General features: G+C 51.3%; 6 protein-coding genes across 6 annotated transcripts; 3 read left to right on the forward strand and 3 right to left on the reverse strand.

Annotated features, from left to right (window-relative positions):
• Positions 1–278: 278 nt before the first annotated feature.
• IAR55_001241 (uncharacterized protein) lies at positions 279–940 on the forward strand (the record flags this gene model as incomplete). The annotated part of the gene is made up of 5 exons (XM_066944368.1): positions 279–446; positions 530–551; positions 662–742; positions 826–839; positions 908–940. 5 exons carry the CDS (start codon positions 279–281, stop codon positions 938–940), a joined length of 318 nt encoding a protein of 105 aa, XP_066805569.1.
• A 1403-nt stretch (positions 941–2343) lies between these two features.
• Positions 2344–2774, reverse strand: IAR55_001242 (uncharacterized protein; the record flags this gene model as incomplete). The annotated part of the gene is made up of 3 exons (XM_066944369.1): positions 2344–2435; positions 2505–2595; positions 2664–2774. The coding sequence occupies 3 exons, from the start codon at positions 2772–2774 to the stop codon at positions 2344–2346; spliced, it is 294 nt and encodes a 97-aa protein (XP_066805570.1).
• A 3548-nt stretch (positions 2775–6322) lies between these two features.
• IAR55_001243 (uncharacterized protein) lies at positions 6323–7595 on the forward strand (the record flags this gene model as incomplete). The annotated part of the gene is made up of 4 exons (XM_066944370.1): positions 6323–6464; positions 6541–6603; positions 6716–7405; positions 7486–7595. 4 exons carry the CDS (start codon positions 6323–6325, stop codon positions 7593–7595), a joined length of 1005 nt encoding a protein of 334 aa, XP_066805571.1.
• Positions 7596–7892: 297 nt separating this feature from the next.
• Positions 7893–10114, reverse strand: IAR55_001244 (ATP-dependent RNA helicase DBP9; the record flags this gene model as incomplete). Its single annotated transcript, XM_066944371.1, has 6 exons — positions 7893–8159; positions 8220–9146; positions 9213–9486; positions 9550–9716; positions 9783–10005; positions 10074–10114. The coding sequence occupies 6 exons, from the start codon at positions 10112–10114 to the stop codon at positions 7893–7895; spliced, it is 1899 nt and encodes a 632-aa protein (XP_066805572.1).
• An 838-nt stretch (positions 10115–10952) lies between these two features.
• Positions 10953–13075, forward strand: IAR55_001245 (uncharacterized protein; the record flags this gene model as incomplete). The annotated part of the gene is made up of 2 exons (XM_066944372.1): positions 10953–12768; positions 12891–13075. 2 exons carry the CDS (start codon positions 10953–10955, stop codon positions 13073–13075), a joined length of 2001 nt encoding a protein of 666 aa, XP_066805573.1.
• A 428-nt stretch (positions 13076–13503) lies between these two features.
• On the reverse strand, positions 13504–15533 carry IAR55_001246 (uncharacterized protein; the record flags this gene model as incomplete). Its single annotated transcript, XM_066944373.1, has 7 exons — positions 13504–13523; positions 13593–13789; positions 13878–14241; positions 14300–14912; positions 14988–15093; positions 15155–15218; positions 15290–15533. The coding sequence occupies 7 exons, from the start codon at positions 15531–15533 to the stop codon at positions 13504–13506; spliced, it is 1608 nt and encodes a 535-aa protein (XP_066805574.1).
• Between the last annotated feature and the right edge of the window lie 1247 nt (positions 15534–16780).

Here is a 16780-nt window from a genome sequence, read left to right on the forward strand (position 1 = left end):
GAACCGGTGGGAAGTGTAGTAGCAGTGTTCTCAGTTAGGCATGCGGACTTAGCTTGACCCTTAAATGGGGTCTCCAGATTGGAACGGGGTTGACGTCACATCACCGAGCTTACTTACCACTGCGCCGGCATACGGTGGGATCGCCCGATACATCAGCAACTGAGCGCACCAATCGTACAAGTACGCACACACCTCATATTCACTCACGCATCCTTCCTCAGTTTGACTACATATTTCATACACGTAACTCGTCACTCACCACACAAACCACATTCACCATGTTCCCAACCAACACCATCCTCCGTCAGACTTCATCCGCGCTTCGACCCGCCCTTTCTCGACCTATCGCGGCCGCTCGTCCTCAGGGCTCTGTCAACGCTCTCGGTCTGGGTATCGCCGGAAGAAGGTGGAACACCCAAGAGAGCAGAGGTGGCAAGTCCAAGCTTGTGAGTTGCAGCGTGCACTTGGCTCCTCTCGCAAGCGCGCAAGAATCCGACACTGACTGATACGTTGACATTGCGCGATACAGATCTTCAGGTTCGGTCTGCGAGGTAGGTCTTCCTTCATCACCGCCTTCCTCTTCCCTCTCCCAGCGAGAGTCACACATGTGAGATCACCGCGAACATTTGCTGATCACCTTCTATCGCTTGCCCACCCATAGACATCCCCGTCGAACTCTACCCAATGGCATTTGTCGTTGCTGCCGCTTGTGTTGGAGCGGGTATCGCAGTTGGTAGACAATGTGAGCGATTGTTCCAGGTCTATTCCTTCTGTCCCACGATGTGTACCCGCTAACAAATTGGTGTTCTGCTTGGTATTCTCTAGTCTACCGAGGTGACGTGAGTGACCACACCATCCAACGTTCCCAGCTTTTGCGATCCACGCTGACGTGGTTTCCATCGGACAGCTCCGAACCGGTCCTTCTCGAAAGGAAGAGTAATTCGTGTTTTGTATTCGAGCGATGACGGCGCGCATGTTGCTAGGCATGGAGAGATCCGACGGTGAGATGGGGGAGAAGACGACATGAGATGAAATAAAGTATGAATTGATCACAATACGAGTACTGAGTCATCTGAAGGAACAGACCGATATGGTACGGTATGGTACATTTACCTCTTTGCTCGTAGTCTTCCTCAGGTGTACAGGTCTGTTGCACACCCACTCCACGTCGTACGTGTACTCACAAATTTGTCTCTCGGTCTACTCAACAGGAATTCGCATCTGGCAGAACGGTTCTTGTCCTTTCATTCAGATCGACGTCGCTGACCACATTGATGTAGTTCTATCGCTCCGAGACCATGCCTTCCCACCATCTCACCCATCCGTCCCCTCTAGCTCGTCAAGTCTGAAAATTTGAGACCTCCGACCTCGGCCTGAAGCGTCATATTGACAGTATCCATACATATCGCTGATGATGCGTTTGATTTTTGTCTCAATTCTAAAGACATTCTGATTGTACCGATTGACAGCCAGGCGAGACGGAAGTAAATGCGGACGACTTGATGTGCGTTGTTTGTATGAAGCACTGCTGAGCATAGCTCGAGCCTAAACTCGACATTTAACACGAATGTTCGGCTTGAGACCGATAGTGTCAAATCAGTCGGCGAGGTATATAATTGCCATATATCAAAGTTTGCGAGCCGGCCATACCAAACGTGTTTTGCAGGAGACAAGACGGCTGATGAGATGTCACTCTCGATTTCCGATCTGGCATGCACGAGGTCATTGTGGTCGGGAAGTGAATTTCCTGTAGTCCTGCCTGGAGTGGATTGAGTAACTTACCGAAAGAATCGGATACACTTCTCGAACGATGTTGCACCGAGAAGTTCCACCCCATCTCCATGTGCTCGACGGAGTCGTGTCGACGCCAATTTGGAGAAAAACCTGGGGGGTAGGAAGGAACGCGTGGTTGTTACGATGAACAAGATTCGAGGTCGAGCTATAATAATCAGCAAGAGAGGATCCGTCAACTCGCACTGTCGCAATGCTTTTGGTGAGACTTTATCATGTCCGGCCAGATTTTCGAGTGGGCGGTAGCTCGGGCGACCTCCGATCGTCTGTCATAATCAGTATATCGTGTAACCAGCTTATCTTCTTTTGCAAAGAGGCGGTGTCAAATTTGTGTGATAAATGTTATCATATCATCTCGAGACATCATGTAGATCGTACAAAAGCGCTATTATATCAACATCTCCGGAGAAACCATCTGAAACCGAAAAATGGGACGCAGACCGATGCGAAGGAGGACGAGGGTGGTGGTATTCTTCTCGTTGCGCGTGGTTGTTCGCGTTCAAAGAAGAAGAAGGAGGAGGAGGATATGCAATGGTGGAATGATGTTGTCGTTTACTGGTTTGAGGGGACCTGAAACTTGACACCACCGTGGTGAGGTGTCCATCTGAGGTGGTCGTTGTCCTCCCAAATGTGTTTACCGAGCACTAGAAAAGGGCAAAAGAGGCGAATTAGCTCTATGGCCAAAGAAGTGGGGAGGACGTGAGGGAACTCACTGTAGGTGGCACCGGAACACATGATGACGACGATACCGATAAGAGGGTAGGCATCAACTGGGACTGGGACATCGTTGAAGAAAGCCCGAACCTAAAAGGAGGAGGATCAGCTTGAGTGGCACTTTTCCAAGTGATGGAGTTAGTCGTTTTTTGACTTACAGGTCCAACGTGTGCGGCGGGTTGCGCGACGGTCGAAGCCTTTCGAGCCATCATGGTTCTAGCCATAGGCATAGAGGTGGCAGTTGATCGGAGGAGGGTTCGAGCGAACATTGTTATAGATGCTTTGTTAAGGCGAGAGAGAGAGAGGGGTGGGTTGGTCTGGTAGTTGGTGTGGTTGGTTTGGTTGCTTTGTGTGTGTGTGTGTGTGTTTGTTTGATGAAGAAGGAAAAGAACTTCTCTCTCGACCTCCCCTCGGAGGGGTTTATATATCTTTTCTCAGCACCCCCTCTCCCCCTACGTACAAAGGAACAAGTAGGGAGTGCCAGCCTGACCTCTCCGAGTGGAGTGGAGTCGAGGCATCACAAGGTGTCGGATTCGGACGCGGACGGTCTGTGTTGTGGGTCGGCACAATCGTTATCTTGATCTTCCCCGACGGAGAAAATAGCATCTCACGACGGATCCCATCATCCCATCCCATACGAAGAAATAAGATTAGAAACAAAAGGTGAAAGTAAGGGAGGTGATCAGGTACAAGCATAATACCTGCACACGTTACCGCAGTACGAGTACTAAACTAGCTGGTGATCCAGGGACGGGCAATCACGGAAAACTCGTTTTCTTGCTTGACCCTCGGAGTTTTCACCCAAAAAGCTGAGAAAGGAAATTGGTCGATACCGGGGAGCGTCGCGTCAAATATTTGTAGAAATCGTTCCGTGATTTGTAGAATTGCTAGATCTTCTACAAATGATGACCTAAAGATTACAGATTCCACCATATATGCATGTCCCTCCTGCTCGTCGTACCACCTGTTTGGTTCGGGATGGTTCGTCATCCGATCAGGTCGGGGGGGTGAGGGTTGGTCTCCGTCAAACTTTACTTTGCTATCTTGTCAGCAAGCGCGTGACGATCCGGACCAGGCATGTAAAGTCACCGGTCCGTTCGTTTCCCCTAGGAAGGGTGGTCGGGTACTTGGCATGGTATGGGAATGGGAATGGGAATGGATGGCCCATGGGCACTGTGCTTGACCAAGATCGGACACGTACGGGCCGTGGACAACGAGTGGCACCATGGGTCGTTGTCCGCTTTCGTACGAGTTGATCTGGACTGCGTTTCGTGGGAAGAAAAACCTTGTGTCGCACCGTGAGTTCCCGACAGACAGGATCACAATGCACGCGAACAGGTCTGGACAAGCTCAGAATTGATCTTGTCTAGCCTCAACGTACGCTACGCAGGATGGGAGCCAATGCTACTATCACCCGACGTACACGGAAGACGAGAAGACGTACACATGCTCTCTGAAATTCAGATAGTTAGCGGCGCCCGTCGATGTTTGGAGCTGAAACTAGTAGAACTACCATTGTAAGGGTTGCATATCTGGGGATGTGTGGCAGTGGAGCAGGCGAATTGTTAGTGTGCAGGTGGAGCGACCCCATTTGCCCTCTCGAAGAGCAAGAGAGAGAGTTGCGAGAGCAGTACTCGGCCTATACAATTTCTTCCTAGGTCAAGAAGGCGTTTTTCGAACATGAACGATGTGGGACGATCCACAGAGCCTCGGTGGATGAGCGGTCCGAGACACCCCGACACCATCGTCGCTTAGCACGGTTGGAATGGGTAGTCACCGTGGTGGACGGTAGCGCATCACGATACCTCCCGTGTCCGAGTCAAGAAGAACGGATGCCGTCGGTATCGACAAGATCCGGTACCGAGTAGAGAAGAAGCAGATTTACGGGCGAATGCGGGGCGTTCTGGGAGTCGCTGGGTCGTTGAGATCCAGCGAGATCGCTTTTCTGGAGATCGTGGGACCAGCGGGACTTCCAAGTCATATCTCAGTCGAACTGGTCTTCGTGATGCACAGTGCTGTGCTATCCTTTCTCACTATCCTAATATTCCAATAGCTTTGTCAGAATTCGTTTAGCCACCCGCCCCCCCCTTCCCCCGGCCCCTCCGGCCTCAAAAAAAGGAAACCGGACAAAGCCTGTCCAATACAACGGCAACGTTTTGTCACACTTGCAAATCCAGGCAGCGCATCGAAAGAATTGATCCATGTAGCTGTAGGAGAGGACTCTTCTGCTGGAATGGGGACGACGTAAAATTGTTGGCTTGAGCTTGTCCTAACGCAGACAGGACTGGAGACTGGTCTGTCCTTCGAAGGGTCGAGATGGACAATCGGTATAGAACGAAAGTAGAGGATCATAGCAAGTACGAAGCATTACGATCTCTCGTGAGCTGTTATGTCATTTGAGCTCCTTGTAATGTAGCGGACCTTCCCAATTGCACAAGGATATGCTGATAGTCGGAGACGCACCCTACAGAGACGGTCGACGACTGATCCCCTTCCCTCATGCCCTCGAGTGACTGGTCGCCTGCCGACACCCCCTCCTCCATTTTGGTCCGAACATCGTTTCCCAACAACCGCTTATGTGCCATCTTGGTCAACTTTCTCCTAGTTGAGCAACAGAATGCGTCGGTTCAGATGTCCCGGTACCTGAGTTCTACACAGGTGGGAACGTGGCAGTGAACCACTTGGATGAATTGAGAAAGGCGGAAGCGTGAGATGCAAACGTATGTGGGTAAGCACGCAAGTTGCTTTTTCCTTGTCTGACTGAACACGGTTGCGCCAAAGTCGGACCAGCTTCTGTCGAAAAAAGATCAGTACCGGAATGGCCGCCTACATGGCTCCCTTCTCAAAGTCACTAGATAATAATGTATGGCTGTTTTCGGTCCCAGCTCATTGCGCCGTGGTTGTGTGCCGAATACTCGGTCATTTCGCATCGAGGGACTCTGGCATCGATCGATCATCAGGTCGATTCCTCTATGCTCGACATTGCGGTGACGGGTACATCAATGCGACGATAGCGGTCCAAGCATGCCCGAACAAGGCAGACCAACCCAGTGAAAGCTTCGCCGCACACCAGTCACTTCCACGTAACATACCTGGACGACACGGAAGCGCTGCTCGCGAGAGGACAATTCCCAGTGACCCTGGTGAGTTGCGTTAGGACCTTGAGGATGAACATATACATGCCAAAAGTGTTATGATGTAGCCAGCGAGAATTCATCACGTCCTTATTATGCAGGTCAGCGAGAGAGAGATCTGTCATACGGCCGAAGTTGTGAATCCACGGCAAGTACCGCACGAGGCGCGGGCTGACTGACTCATTATTGATTGACTTCAGGCACATTGCCCATATCTATCCCGTGTGATCGATCCCCTTCATCGTGCTGTTTTTGCACAGCACATCACATCGCAAGGACACTTGGTTTGGTCCCTCATCATCCGGACTGCACTGCCGTAAATTGTCGGATAACACGGAGTAACCGTCCAAGCCGAATGAGCGGGATTTAGCATGGTGCGGTGAACTTCCAACGACGACATATAAATGCGACATGCACCGCTTGGACCGACCTTGCTAGGACATGGCGTCGGCTTGGCCACCCATATATGTTATAGAGCCTGACCCTCGAAATTTGGTCGTACCACCACTTGTGTTCTCTAGAGTTCGAGAGTGGACTCGCTCACTCGTCATCATCAGCTTCATCAACGCTTTAACGGGTACAATCATCACCGCTTTTCGAGTGTATCCACCACCGCAATCTGGTTGATATACTACCTCGACACGGGAGTCAAGCACCACCAACGCTTCTCTCTCCAAACAATCATGACGAACCTCATCAAGCCTCTGTTTCACGTGCTGGCCTTCTGGGCGGCATGCGGTGACGCGCGACCCACAGCGCAGGCGGATAATCAGGACCATCTCGGGGTATCCACGAACAGGGACCATAATCATGAGCTGCCGGCTGGTGAGTGGATCTCCCATATCAAGAGATCCAAACGTCTTCCGGGCAGATGGATACTGATTCGTGACATGAGGCGTAGCTGTGCTCGATTTGATGGGTGAGGAGAAAGTGGACGCAAGTCCCGACCCGGTGAAGCTCTGCTGTGAGTCGCCCAAACCGGGACCCGGTCCTTCTTGTTATGCTGTCATCTTTCCCCTCTCAAGACCCGCAAGCAGAAGACATCATCTGGATCATCGGTTGATTCGATATTGTAGTTATAGACGTCTACCTCGATGTCGAGTCTCCGGCAGTAAACTCTCTCGCGTCCGAATTCGATCCCGAATTTGTACTGCTGGACGAAGACGATCCTCTCTATTACCAAGCCCCGTCAGACGATTTCCTCGGGACCAATATCGAAGACTTGACATCAATCGAGGACAGTGACGGACGATCAAGAATCTGCTTTCGTTCATTGTACTCCCGAGCCGGCGGTTCGTCTTCCTCTTCGTCATCAAGTTCCGGCAGTGGTGGTGGTGCTCGAGGAGGAAGTTCGTCTTCGTCAGGAAGTTCAGGTAGTCGATCAGGAACATCCAACACCGGTACCGGGTCAGGGACCAATCGAGGTTCTTCTTCGTCTTCTTCATCTTCGTCTGATAGCGATGCAGGCGAAGATACACCTCCAGCCGGCGGGGGTAGCGGCGGGGGCAGTGGTGGGGGTGGGACTGCAGCGGGAACAGGGGCAGGCGCAGCAGCAGGGACGAGAGGATCAAACGCTAATACGAATACGGGGGGCGGAGTCGCTACTGCCGCTACTGCCCCTAATGGCGGAACCGTTGTCGGAGGTAATGGAGTCACGACGAGAACGACGGTAGCCAATGGTAGGACTACGACGCAGACCACGACTAGTACCGGGACCGTCACCGGTGCAAGCGCCAGTCAGACTACGAGGAACAGGACTAGTGGAGGTGAATTCTGTCAAACAGCAGTCTTTTCGCGAATTCTCAGTGAGGAGTATTGATGCTGACTCTGGGCTCGATATCGGTAGCTATTCCAGCTGTGATCGGAGGATCTGACGGCTATTCCCTTCGTTTGTTGCTCACAACAGCTTTGGTGGTCGCCTCCATGATAGGCTTGGGTGGGGGTTCGCTCCTCTGAACCGATCCATGTCTATTTGCCAAGAGTGAGAACTTACGGGAGCGTCTGTCAAAGAGTTGTGTTATTTGTACACTACTATATCGTGTCAGGTTGTCAAATCGAAACAAGATGTATAATGAATGATTGAATAGTTCATGATCCCTGGTCGTGTTGTTCGGACACATTGTGCCACATTCCTCAAATCCTTTCGCTCGGTCGCCTGATGATCTAGCTAAGACTCCATATGTCGATGCATCACAAATCGTTGCATCCAGTCATCACGGCAAAGCATAGCACGAGCCCTTGGTCAACACCGCGCTACTTGAATTTCAACGGATCAACCTTCTTCCCACCCCTTCCACCTCGACCGCCTCTTCCTCGGAACCCGCCTCGTCCTCCTCTGCCCCTTTTCGAGAATCCGATCCTCGCTCCGTCCATCACATCCCCACCGCCCGTCGGCAACGCTGCGATCTTAGGCATCAGATACCCCGGGACATGTTTCAGATGGGTCTGTTGTCTTGCTGGGTGGAGTGGAGCATCGTGGCGGAGATACGACAGATCGAGAGGGTTTGCAGCGAAATGTGACTGAGACGAATCATCACTATCAGCGACCAATCAAGTTGATGTTACGATGGATTCACTCACTTTCAACTTCTCACTGTTGAGCAGTTCTCTCCTGACTTCTTCCCTTCTTGCTTCAGCGACTCTCTTCCCCGTAATCGCCTTCAAGGCATCCTCCATTCTATATCTGAAGCCTTCAATCTCCCCCTTCCTGCCTCCCCAATCCCACTCTTTGATATCGCTTCCACTATCCTTCTTCACTCTATCTTTGATCTTCTCCCAAACAATCTCGTCCTTCTCAGCAGATCTGATCGAGACCACCCTGTCTTTACCCCACTTCGCCTTCGGAACGACAAAAGACAGTGCGAGACCAGAATGTCCTGCACGGGCTGTTCGTCCGACTCGATGGAGATATGAGGTGGAAGTTGTAGGAAGATCGAAGTTGATGACGGAGGATGCCGCTGTGAAGTCGATCCCTCTAGCCATAGAAGATGCGGGGTCGCCTCTTCTACGCTTGACAGGTTTCGAGGGTGCAGGACTGGTTGCTCGTCTCTTCGAAGGTCCGGCTTCTGCGTTCTTCGTCGCAGTCCGCTCCTCCGCCTTGTCGCTTTCCTCCTCTTTCTCCTCGACCCCTTCCTCGTCCTCGCCATCTGCCTGTTCGTCCTCGGCCCCGTCTGCAGCTAACAGCTCATCCGCATCGCCTCCAGCTCCTTCATCCGTCGCAACGACCACATCGTACACGCCCCGATTGAACTCCTCCACAACGTGAAATCGACTGGCCAAGGGTAATTCGCTGTTGACGACGCAACATTTGACACCGAACTGTTCGAGGAAAAGCTTGACTCGATAGCCTCGCTCCACATCGTTGACAAAGATGATGGATTTGCCTCGGATAAGCTTGAGTTTGAGAAGTACGTAGATCAGGAGGAATTTGTCTCTTTCGGACGTGAGGGTGAAGTGCTGAGTGAGAAGGGAAGAGGAAGCAGCCGGTTCGGACAGAGTGAGGATGGCCTATGAGTTGACATTAAGCTTGAATGAGCTGCTTGTTCCCAGAAACGAAGCTGATCTTTCACCTACAGGATTTCTGAGAACGAGACCCTTGACACCTTCAATGTCTTCACTGAGCGTTGCACTCATGAGACAGCCTTGGACACCTAACTTCGGTACCCAACCAGAAGTCGGGTCCATAATCCTCGTGAGATCATCTTTGAATCCGTATGACAGCAGTAGATCCGCCTCGTCAATAGCTAGGAAGCACAGCTGAGCGAGGACGACAGATTTCGCTTGGAGAAGCGACAGCAGTTTAGTAGGGGTCGAGATGACGATATCTGGATTATCGTTGAGAAGGACTCTAAGAGAGAAGCGCCAAGTCAGCTTCTGTCCATTGGTCGTCGAGGTGGAAAGACTGGCTAACCTTTGTATATTGGCACCACTTGCAGCAACGTTCACGTGTTGGATCGATCCCTCGCAGTATTTAGCCACGTTTTTGACAAAGGTCGCAACTTGCATAGCGAGTTCTTTGGTTGGGACGAGGATGACTACTCGGGTAGACTGGTATTCAGGTGAAGCTGGTGAGATAGTCTACAAAGTGGACAGAGTCGGATCAGCAGGATACTCTGCCTATGACGGGTCCAAGAAACAGCATACCTGCTTCGCCTCGAGGATCTTCTGAATTGCGGGAACGACATAGGCCGCAGTTTTACCACTTCCTGTTCGAGCTCTCGCCAAGACGTCTTTGCCCTCGAGCAGTAAAGGAATTGCTTTAGCTTGAACGAGAGTCGGATGTGCGAATTTGAGGTCCGCAAGTGCTGACAGGACTCGGGGATCTATCTGGGTGGAGAAGGGAGGTTGGGAGAAGGAGAGCTCGGAGCTGAACATGGTAGGGTTAGCTTGACCGTCGAGACAATGAACCGTGAATCGGAGGAGAGAACAGCTCACTCCAGCAGAGCATCGGTTGGTTGGCCCGACCTGGACGACATTGTGGTATGCACGAACGAAGGAAAGGTCCCTGCTCCGACTGGTTTGAGAATAATGCAGTAGTGATGTGAGAATAGGAGATGTAACGGAACTGATAAACGTACTGATCGATATCTTTACAATTTCATTCAACAGAATGGCAAGTACGCCTGAAATTCATATCTAGTCACGTGACTGACCGGGGACGTCTGCTTTTGGATTACGTAACATGTGTCCCTGACGCGCTGCATTTCTATATGCGGTCGACTTTTGAATCGGTCAGAAGATGGCGAATAAATCTCTCTCAAACTACTTGCCATCTCATCACTCCGTTCACTGCCATCTCATCTCCCTCGGTGAATCGCCATGCAACATCCATCCAAACGCGCCCTGCATGGAGCTCTACGCAGCCGCAGCACAGGTCATGCTGAAAATTCTCTGCTCGCGGGAACATTGACTTGCCACAAGCAGTAAATGCTTGGGACGAAATGACATGACCCTACTGACATGACTTTCGGGGCTCACCTCGTCAAAGGCTTGATCCGAGAGGGACGTCGGTGGGTCTATCCGACGATACGAACATGAGGAAGCTTTCGGATCTTTTTCTTGGTACCGCGCGATCTGGATCTACAACATTGGACAATTGTGTCCTTTCTCTCTCATTCATCTCTCTCTTCCTCTCTCCTCATCTCGTTCGATTTACATTCTCCTATAATCACTTCTGACCTCACGCTCTGGCAGCGTACCTTTTGACTCGTCTTCACCTCACCGCCGGTCGGCACCTCCACGGTCTTTTCCTCGTCGCCAAGCAAGTCCCCCTGACACCTTTTAAAAAACAAGTCTCACAACCGCTACTCCAATATGAAACTGCTTGCCCTTCTCTCCCTTCTCCCTCTTCTCAGTACCGCTACTCCGGCTCCCAAAGCAGAGGCCTATAATCCGTTCTTTCCTCCCGGTCACTCTCTGGATGACTCTCGAGCGGACACGATAGCTAGAGCTCATGCTCAATCCGAAACTTTCAAGCATGTTCATCGGACGGCGTTGCCCAGATGGTTCACCTCCAATGGGAATAGTGTGAGGACGAAGGGGACGGAGAAAAGGATGGTCATTAGGAAAATCAGGAAAAGGAAGGCAGGGACCACCTGTGCTGTCACTACCCCGGCTGTGCCGAGTAGTACAGCGATCAGTGCGTCTCCATCCGTGGCTGTGTCTTCATCGACAAGCTCCGCTTCTGCCTCCGTGACAAGCTCGATATCTGCCTCCGGGTCGATTACCGGCTCCGCGTCTGCTTCCGCCAGGTCGTCAAGCGTTTATGCCTCAGCCAGCTCGGCCTCCATCGGCTCGTCATTTTCTGCCAGCCCGGTCAAGTCCACCTCGACTTCGACCTCAACTTCGGCTTCGATTGCAAAATCCTCATCCTCCTCGTCAATTCCCATCTCCGGGTCAACCAAGCCGGCTGCGACGAGTCTCCCTGCATCCTCGAAGTCTTCTTCCGCTTCCGCTACGGTTTCTGGCGCCAAGTCAGCTGCGACATCCTTTTCTAACTCCGCCAAGGCGACCTTCTCTTCATCTTCAGCTGCCGGGCCCTCTTCTTCTGGAAGGGGTACCAATTCCTCGGCGGCATCCTCTGCGTCTGCCAGAAGCTCTGCCAGAAGCACTGCTTTGATCAGTGCCAGTGCCAGGGCCAGTGCTAGCGCCAGCGCCAGCGCCAAGGTATCTCCAACCGTCTCCGCATCTGCTCATGGCAGAACTGCTTCCTCCTCCGCCAAATTCACCTCCATGGCCGCCACCTCCTTGGCGTCTGCCAATTCTACCCCTTCTTCCAGCGGTAAATCTGCTGCCAGCTCTATGTCTCAATCGGCCAAGTCGTCGGCGACCTCGGCAGCTTTTGTGAGCCCTAGTGTGTCCAAGTCGACCACTGTGAGCTTCGCTAGCTCTATTCAACCGAAGTCGTCCTCGACTAGCAGAGCTACATCGAGTGCTGTTCCCTCCGTTTCCAAAGCTGCTTCTTCTCCTTCGAAAGCAGCTTCGACTTCCCGCGCGGCTTCTGCATCGGTCACTTCTTCTATTTCAAAAGCAGCATCATCCGCGCGGGCCGCGTCGACGAGCAAGTCTGCTTCGACCGCCAGGACCTCTTCCGCCTCTCAGGCTGTGTCGACGAGCAAAACATCCTCGTCGTCCGCATCAGTTAGACCATTTTCAACTCCTGCCTCTGCTACCAAAGCACTGTCTAGCTCGGCGGCTGCCTTTACGAGCAGATCTACTTCGTCGACCGCCAAAACCACTTCGACCACCACCAAAGCTTCTTCCATTGCTCTGTTGACTTCGACGTCCAAGTCCGCGAGCATTACGACCACCACCTCCAAAGGCGCCACTTCGAGCTCCGTCTCATCTACCACCTCGCTCAGACCTTCCACCAGCAGCACCACGACCACGTCATCAGCAGCTGTGGTGACCACACCTACGATCAAGAACATATCCGTCGATCGAGATGGTGATGGACCGTTCCACGGATGGGGCACTTACTTTGACACGGGTCTGGGTGCCTGTGGATGGTGGAACGTGCCTAGCGATTATATCGTCGCTGTTTCGGCGGAACTGTTCGATAATTGGCCAGGATATAACGGGTTGAATCCTAATAATAACCCGATCTGTGGTCATCATATGGAATTGAGCTGTGAGTTGAATCCCATCTCTCTTCCCACTCTTCTCGACATCCTCACTTTTACTCTCACCTATCCAATCACACTTCCTCGTCCGCACCGCCATACTGATATATATGATAAACTCAATCATCAGGGGGAGGAAAGACCATCGTCGCCCAAGTCGCCGATCGTTGTCCAGGCTGTTCGAAACGTTCTCTCGATCTCACGACTGGAGCGTTTGGCGCGTTGACCGACAATAATTGGGATATGGGAGTGATGGCAAGTTGGATCAATGGTGGGGCGTACAATCAGGATTTGGAATGGAGGTGGTTGGACTGAACAGCATAGACTATTTCATTGCGGGCTGTGACGACGCAGACTTCCTAGTCTCTTTTCTTCGATCTTCGATCTTCCATAACATATATAGTAATAAACCTTAGTGCAGTAGTACAGCGCTGGCGCTGCAAATCATCCCCTATTCACATTTTAAACCCCTCGATTTTCTCAAACATTGACCAAACGTCAATCAAAATTCGGTAAACCAGTCAGCTTTGAATAGTTACATGATTCACTCTCTCATAACATCAAATCACTGTATCATACGACGACTTGCGACTTCTTCTGCTAAACTTCCGGAACTTGACTTGATGCACAGCCCGCGGCATCGATTCGGTGATCTACATACACCTATCACTTCACTCGTTTGACTCTCGTTCTCATTCCCAGATCATTCTGTCAAGACATTTTACATTTGACTCTGTTGGCCTTTAAGGCACATAGCGGAAACCTACCGACAAAGTATGACCAAGCTTTCGTCAACATCGACAGCACATGTTATCTGCTCGATGAAACTCACCAGGAGCAAGATCGTACTCTTCCCTGACGTTGAGGACGGCACCTTTGACAGGTCGACCGCCTTCGACTCTGTCCCTTCGTTTGTTTTCCCATCTGTACCATGCTGTCATGCAGAGAACGATGACGAGACCGAGGGCCTGGAAAGTGATGTTGACGATGGAGCCCTTTCTGAATTGCGGACCTTCATGGGAAGGGAATCTATCATACCAAGGCACACAGAGCGGTGATCAGTATCGAGACGTATTTGATCAAGGGGGCGGGAAGAAGAGTCATGAACATAACTCACAAGAAAGCCGCAGCGAGGGAGAGACATTGACCGAGCGTGTTCAACATTCCCAAAGAAGCCGCTCGTTGAGACTGACTTCCGGTACAACCACTTTGCCAACTCATCATCAAGGGGATGTTCGTGTATCCGGCGGTGACGATCAAGATACAAGCGAAATATCTGGCGGAGTATTGTGTCTGACTGATGTTGGTAGCAGGAACAGTCAAGAGGACGGACCATCCGATGATACCGAGGATGAAAACCGAAGCAACGGGCAATCCTCGAGTTTGTTTGTGGTCCGAGAAAGAAGTGAGCAGTAACATGAACACGAGAGCAACAGCGTAAGGAGGCACGGTGAAAAGTTGAGCCTTGGCGTTGGAGTAACCTGAAGAGGAACGTCCGTCAGTCTTCGCAAAATGCGGCGCGACGCACACTGAACTCACCGAATCCCTTGATGATCGTGGGCAAGAAACCGCTCACGGAACCAAGACCCAAGTTAAAGCATGAGTACGCGACACTGACGGCATAAGTCTTCCAATCGGTCAAACATCTCTTGACACCACCCCATTCGATACCCAATTCAGTCTCGACGTTGTTCTCACTGTTGAGTCGCGTTAGACAGAGTGTTCTTTCGTCTTCGTTGAGGTATCGACTGGTCTCCGGTCTAGAAGGTAGGAAGAGGAAGACGCAGATTGCCAAGATGACCGAAGGACAACCTTCAATCAGGAATAAGATCCTCCACTGAGGTAATGGTGCGCCTCTGATACTGGAAACGCCGAACGAGATCAATCCCGCAAAAGCACCAGAGAGAGCACCGGCGGAGATGAAGAGACCGATTCGTTTCGCAAGATCGGCTTTGGTGTACCAGAAAGATAGATGGAGACCCATCGCTTGACCGAACATTGATTCGCCGATACCGACGAACAGTCGACAGGTGTACAGACCTGCTCTGTTGTAGGTAGCAGCTTGACACGTCGCGGCGATAGACCAGATCATAGCTCCGGCCGCGATCGAACGAGAGGGAAGGAATTGTTTGGCAAGCAATGTTCCCGGGATCTGCACCAGTATGGAGAAGGTCGGTGGTCAGAACTGTGGCAACCCTATGATCCGAGTCGAGAGATTGATACCTACGGAGCAAACAATATAGGTGATATAGAACATGGTGAGAGCGATACTGTAGTTGCTGTCTTTGCCCTCGAGCACGCTCGCTTGCAGTCCTTGAAGTCGTGCATTGGCCCTGGAATGTTGCAATACAATCAGAACGGTTCGACACTAGGTCGACAAGCAAGGCAACTCACAAGTTGCCTCTATCGAGATAAGCACTGAGATACAAGAGCACAGCGAAAGGAAGGATGGCGATATCTATGATAGTGAACAGACAGCTCTGTCAGTGTGAGCGCGCCAGGAAAACAGTAGGGAAATACGAGACGTACCGAGTTTGGCTAACAATTTCCTCTCTGCCTTCTTGTTCTCATCCCTGAATACCATACCGGTCTCACTACTCGCATATTTCGTACTGGCCTTTTCGACATCGGTACCGACGCCCGTGGTGCCTGTCAACCTGGTACCGGTGGGAGCGAGTCCGGTCTCGTTATCGGTCTCGCGGTCGATGTGCTCGTCAGGAGTTTTCTCCTCCATGATGGAGTTGGGTTGTTGCACAGAGACGTGTCGGGCCATTTTGCGTATGCGTCGTGAACACTTGGAAAACACGGGGGAGGGGGGGGGATTGAGCGAATGGTACGAGGGAGTGTCTCGTATACGTGGAAGGTAAGAGAGAAAAGAAGATTCCAAGGGTAGACGTCGTCAACCCCACTTTGTGACTCAAGCGGATCACCGAGAGAACGACAGAAACAACGAAAATGGGTCGAGGGGAGAAGAAGAGAAAGAACAAGAAAGGAACAGACGGTTAGGTATGAAATGAAATGTGTGGAAGGAAGGATGAGAAAGCAAAAGCAAGACCAGCTCGGTGAGGTCAGCTGGCCTCTGTATGTATGTGCTACAGCGGTACTACTGCTGCTACTCAAGATCACGAAAAAAGAACACACAATCAACCCTTTCCCCCCCACGTCTGCATCCCTTCGTATTTGTCACACACTTCATCGGCTCTGCCCGCGGGGCATTCGGCATCCCACATCCCATACTACTCTCATCCACGGCCCCCACCGCAGCTCCCCATTTGCAACCCAGTCATCCCCGCTTTGGAGGCGTCAAAGACCCTTCCGCCCCACCCTCCCAGTTCTGAAGCAAGAGGAAGGGGAAGGAAGAGGGAGAACTAGGCAGACTTGACACTAACCAGACCCTATTGGAGGGGGATGACAAATGCGGCTCTCTGCTGTTCCGCATTCGACCTCTCACAATTTCGAATCGAATCTTGTGAATTTCTGCTCGATTGAGTTTGATCAAGGTTGTTTTTCGAACATACAACGTGAAATGTGAAATCCACGCTTCTATTTTTGGAACAATCATCATTGGGGGGGGAAAGGAAGATGATAACCGTTTGAATCGCCGCCGGCAAATATGAGGATGAGGTTATCCCGGACCGAACACCGAATCCAGACGTCATCCAACTCGTAACACTTACGAGGTAACGTATATTTACACCTGTGTCTGCTATAAATTGACTCGCACAGAGTCTCACGAGAAGCGCAGATAGGCACATGTATGCATCTAAGTCACAATAGACATGATGGAATAACAATGAGTTGATCAAAGACGTCATGGACCCGCAGTCGAAGATTATACCAAGATATGTACAAAGAGTTTCCCTTGATTTGAATCAGAAAACGAAAATGGCATGAGCGTTTGGAAGAGAGACACCGGTCAACAGTGCTCTGTGACATATGCTATGTACAATGAGGGAATTGAAAGTTGAAGGTCCAGAAGAAAGAGAAAGCAAAACCGGGAACACCTCGACTGGACAGCTC

This window comes from Kwoniella newhampshirensis, chromosome 2 (assembly GCF_039105145.1).
Source record: "Kwoniella newhampshirensis strain CBS 13917 chromosome 2, whole genome shotgun sequence".
Classification (NCBI taxonomy): Eukaryota; Fungi; Basidiomycota; class Tremellomycetes; order Tremellales; family Cryptococcaceae; genus Kwoniella; species Kwoniella newhampshirensis.